Source organism: Octopus bimaculoides, chromosome 6 (genome assembly GCF_001194135.2).
Source record: "Octopus bimaculoides isolate UCB-OBI-ISO-001 chromosome 6, ASM119413v2, whole genome shotgun sequence".
NCBI classification, from domain to species: domain Eukaryota; kingdom Metazoa; phylum Mollusca; class Cephalopoda; order Octopoda; family Octopodidae; genus Octopus; species Octopus bimaculoides.
Window position 1 is genome coordinate 58,194,161 of NC_068986.1, and position 4,995 is coordinate 58,199,155.

At 35.6% G+C, this 4,995-nt stretch overlaps 1 protein-coding gene across 1 annotated transcript in view; it reads right to left on the reverse strand.

Moving 5' to 3' along the window:
- LOC106868936 (paired box protein Pax-5) overlaps positions 1–1,144 on the reverse strand; it is a 261,351-nt gene extending 260,207 nt beyond the window's left edge. The window contains exon 1 of the mRNA XM_052968470.1: positions 196–1,144. Within this exon, the coding sequence (XP_052824430.1) occupies positions 196–268 (73 nt within the window). The 5' untranslated portion in view covers positions 269–1,144. The remainder of the gene's footprint in view (positions 1–195) is intronic.
- Positions 1,145–4,995: the final 3,851 nt, after the last annotated feature.

The window sequence follows — 4,995 nt, forward strand, 5'->3', positions numbered from 1 at the left end:
AAGTGATCAGCATCATTAATTAGACACTTAACCGTTTAGCCCTTAATTTAATTTTACATACACACATACATACATGTATGTGTCTATGTATATATACCTATTCTTATAACGTATGTTTATAATAATATTAACATTATATGTGGTGTATCTATATTGTATTTTCTTTGTTTTGTTGTTTTGGTCATATTTACTTACTTTTACAAGAGTGATAAAAGTCCATCATATTAATATTGGTATTATGGTAACGATACGCCGTACTTAGATCCATGTTTTTTTTTTGTTTTTTGTTTTTTTTTTTTAAAGTTCTGTTGACAGCGGGACCGCTCGTCAACCAACCAGCCGTTGGAGCGTGTTGGACTTGTTGTAATAGTTGTAGTAGTAGTTGTAGTGCTGCTGGTTCTGGTTGTGGTAGTGGTGGTGTTGTTGATAATTTGCTGTAGTATTAGTAGCAGCAGCAGCAGTAACAGCAGCAGTAGCGATAGTGGTGGCGGTGGTGGAACTGCTGAATTTTTTTATTTTCTTTTGTATTATTTTGTTGTTAAATTTTTTGTGTATGGTGGCTTATATGTGTCTGTATGAATGTGTGTGTATATGTGGAGCGACGGTTTTTGTTTTAAGAATCTATTTAGTTAATGCTCTTTCTTGTGTATATATGTGTGCAGATAGATATGCATGAATACAGATATATAAGTGTGGGTTCATAAGTGTCCGTATATACAATATATGTATGTGTGTGTGTGTGTGTGTGTCTACATATATATATGTGTGTGTGTGTGTGTGTGTATGTATGTATGTGTGTGCATGTAAATTAGTAATCGTTTGTCAGCGCTCCCATCTGAAAGGGGGTACCACTCTTGTTATTTGTGCCTGTGTCGCCCGCCGACACGCCACAGAACTACAGCAACACCTCCCACTCTCCCTCTCTTTCTCTCTCTCTCTCACTGTCACAGACTTCCTCCTTCTCCTACTCCTCCTACTTCAGTTTGTTGTTGTTGATGTTTCTTGTTTCTTGTCTTTGAATATTTCTTTCCCTTGTACTTGTCATCTTCCACAACACAGTACATCTCTTTCTCCTACTCCTCCTACTTCTGCTCTGTATACTCTCACTCCTCCCACTTTCTGAGCCTCACTTTCATTAATTCTTCCGTATAGAAAAAATAAAATACAATAAAATAAAACGAGAACATGGAAAATGAAAAATAACAAAAAAATTAGAATCATCATCATTATCATCAATAACAAAATCAGTCACATCAGCAGTAGCAACAGCAACACGTTGAATTGATATTATTTTACTTTTAAACCGATGGAAACGTTTACCGAAGCAATCCACAATAAACATTTTCTTCGTAAAACCACATACTTTCATTTACACACACATACACACACAAATATACATACACACACACAACTAGTTAACTAGATAGATAGATTAAGACAAGGCATAAATGTTGGTCATTACATATTACTTTACCGCAATAAATTCGAGTTATATATATTATATATACATATGTGTGTGTATGTATGTGTGTGTGTGTGCGTATGTTTGTATGTATGCATGCATGTATGTATGCATTGTTCTTCCAATTTCCACAAGGCATTAGTTCGGGTTGAATCCAGCCCAACCACGCAGATTGAACCCGTACTCACGTGTTTCCACACTGAACTACTAAACCACGCAGTTATAGCTGTAGATTCTTTCTGTGAATGACTGAAGTTCTCGTCCTCATGGTAAAAGTCGGGAGATTTTCAGATAACCACCACTAACCATTCGTTGCGTTCATCATTCTCTCTTCGGAATCAATAGGGATGATATGTATGTATATGTGTATGTATGTATGTATGTGTGGTATGTGCTTGTGTATATACATATATATATATACCAGGTGTGGCCGTGGAGTAAGAATTTTGCTTCACAACTACATGATTCCGGGTTCAGTCTCACAGCGGGACAACTTGGGCAGGTGCCTTCAAAAATAGCCTAAGGCCGACCAAAGCCTTATAAGTAGATTTGGTATATGGAAACTGAGAGAAGCCAGTCGTGTATGGGTGTAATATATATATATATATATATATATATATATATATATATATATATATTTATATATATATATATATACATATATGTATATATATACATACATATATTATATGTGTGCGTGTGTGTGTGCAAATGTATATATATATATATATAAATATGCACACACGCACACATAAATCTATGTATATATACCAAGCGTAAGGAAAAAGAACTTCAATATTTAGTTATATTCAGAGTTAATAAAAATTTATTGTGATTATTATTATCATCATCATCATCAGCATCATCATTATTATTATTATTATTATTATTATTATTATTATTATTATTATTATTATTATTAAGGCGGTGAGCTGGCAAAATCGTTAGCATGTTGGGTGTCGTGCTTAGCGGTATTTTGCCCCTCGCTACGTTCTGAATTCAAATTCCACCGAGGCCAAATTTGCCTTTCATCCTTTTGGGTCGATAAATCAAGTACCAGCTGAGTACTAGGGTCGATGTAATTGACTATCCCCTTCCCCACAAATTCCAGGCCTTCTGCCTATAATAGAAAGGATTATTATTATTATTATTATTATTATTATTATTATACTGTTGAGCTGGCAGAATTTTAGCACGCCGTGCGAAATACTTAGTGGTATTTCGTCTGTCTTCGTGTTCTGAGTTCAAATTCCACCGAGGTCAACTTTGCCTTTCATCCTTTCTGGATCAATGAAATAAGTACCAGTTACGCACTTGGGTCGATTTAATCAGCTTGACCCTCCCCCATAATTTCAGACCTTGTGCCTATAGTAGAAAGGATTATTATTTAAGTTGCTGAAGTAGAACCCTTGACCCTAGCATTTCCCCGGGACTAGTAAGATGCATATCGCTAATATTTCTGCTCTAGGTCAACATCTGCCGGAAATACATGAGGATGGAAGATTCCAGAGGGTCGATATTCCAAAGATAAAGGATTGGATATAGCAGTGAGGAGAAAGAGGTAATGGGCGCAACAATTTTGACGAGAGGTGGGTCGGCATTACTTCAGTGATGTAGGTAAGAAACCTGTCTTTTCATGGAAGGAGAGGCCATCATAATAGCGACAGAAAAGGCCAATAGGAGGAGACAAACTCGCCTGTGGGCGTACTCATCAGTGATGGAGTGCCATTCAACCGAGTGGCCTTCTCTAGATGGGATCTAGGGTGTCAGTGTACGCTGTATTTACGGCGACTTTCAGATTACAACTTTTCGCTACAGCTTATCGTATTGTAATGGAACGACTTGTATATACGTTCCATGGTTGATCAAACAAGCTTTGAAAATACAGATTCCAAAAGTCTGACGTTCGTAATTTAAATTTTATCGTTTAATGAAATAGAATATAAATATAACTGAAAATTTACACAATTTGATACTGTAGAATTTTACATATGCATTACTAAGCCTTTTCTTAAGACTTTGGTAAGAATTTTAGGGACTCCTGATTAGAGACTGTGAAATTTGGGTGATAATGCACACCAGGAAATCTTTATATACCTCAAATATGGTTTGGGTCAAAGGTAATCATGATGAGTTATTTGACGTGGTGATTTGACTATGGGCTTCTTTGATGGGACTCAGTTTTATTAGCTAGTTGAATTATAGGAAATTCTACCTCACAGTTTTCAGCCTTTGTAGAAATGATGGCCTATTATTTTACGCTATATAAATGAATGGCCACCAGTTTAAAATCTTAGGAAGGATCTTGTTAATGCACTTCAAGGGTTTAGCTTAATGTCAGTTATTACCAGCATCAAGTAGTTAATTTTGAAGACATTACGTTTGACTTAAACACGTGTATACATCCCTTGTATAGGAAACCCCCCACAAAAAAAGACTGTTAAAAAGTCCCCCAATTACCTTCCAGCAATCATAAAGAATTTAGTGAATAACATTAGCCTTTGCATTTCTAAAGTTTTTGTCTGTAAATGATATTGTTAACTTGTATCACTCTATTACAATAATGCCTTTAAAAGATGGTTTCAATGAAGAAATGCAATACATTTCACTTCGTAACAACTCGTAGAGCCATCAAAATCTCGTAATCGTGACATCATCTGGATTAATAATACTAACAGCATGGAAGTGGCATACAATATTGCCAAGCCTTTCTTAAGTCAAATAAAGAAGCGATTTCCAATTGGCCAACTATACTACACATATACTCCTTGAAAGTTAGCGACAGTTGTAATACCAATGTGAAAAATCTGATTTTCGGCAAAGACAGAAAAAATTGCAATAGCAGCTTTTCCTTGTTTAACCAACTTACGTCTCAGTAGTTGGTATGCTGTACTAATGTGAAGGTGGCAGACCACAGTAAAATGGAGAACCCCACTGGGACCGTCTAAGAACAGGATGGTCTGCAATTCACCAAAGAATTGTAATTAAAACACTGTATTAAAAGTCGATTTAATTAAACGAACCCTTTAAGTTTGTAACAATAAATCACTATCAAATTTAACTAGATAATTTAGTATTATCCTAACCATCATCAGCATCAGCATCATTAGGATGACGCAGTAGCAGAATCGCAAGAGCATCGGACAAACTATTTTATGGTATTAACTCCTGCTCTTTTATGAATTCAAGGCCTGTGGAAATCAACTTTGTCTTCCATCCAACGGAATCGATAAAATCAAGTATCAGCCAAGTACTAGAAGCGGCAGCATCAACTAACTCCTACCATCAAAACTGTTGACCTTAAGATTAAATTAGAAAATTTTGGATTAGCAGAATCGTTTAAAGCTCAGGAACAAAAAGAAAAAAAAACAAAAAAAAAACGCTTTACTGTATTTGTTCCGGCTCTTTACATCGAGGTCAAATCCTGTCTTTTATTCTTTCAGGCTCGATGTAATAAAGCCCCAGTCGACGGTATCGACTAACTCTTTCACCTGAAAATTGCTGGTCTTATATATATATATATATATATATAT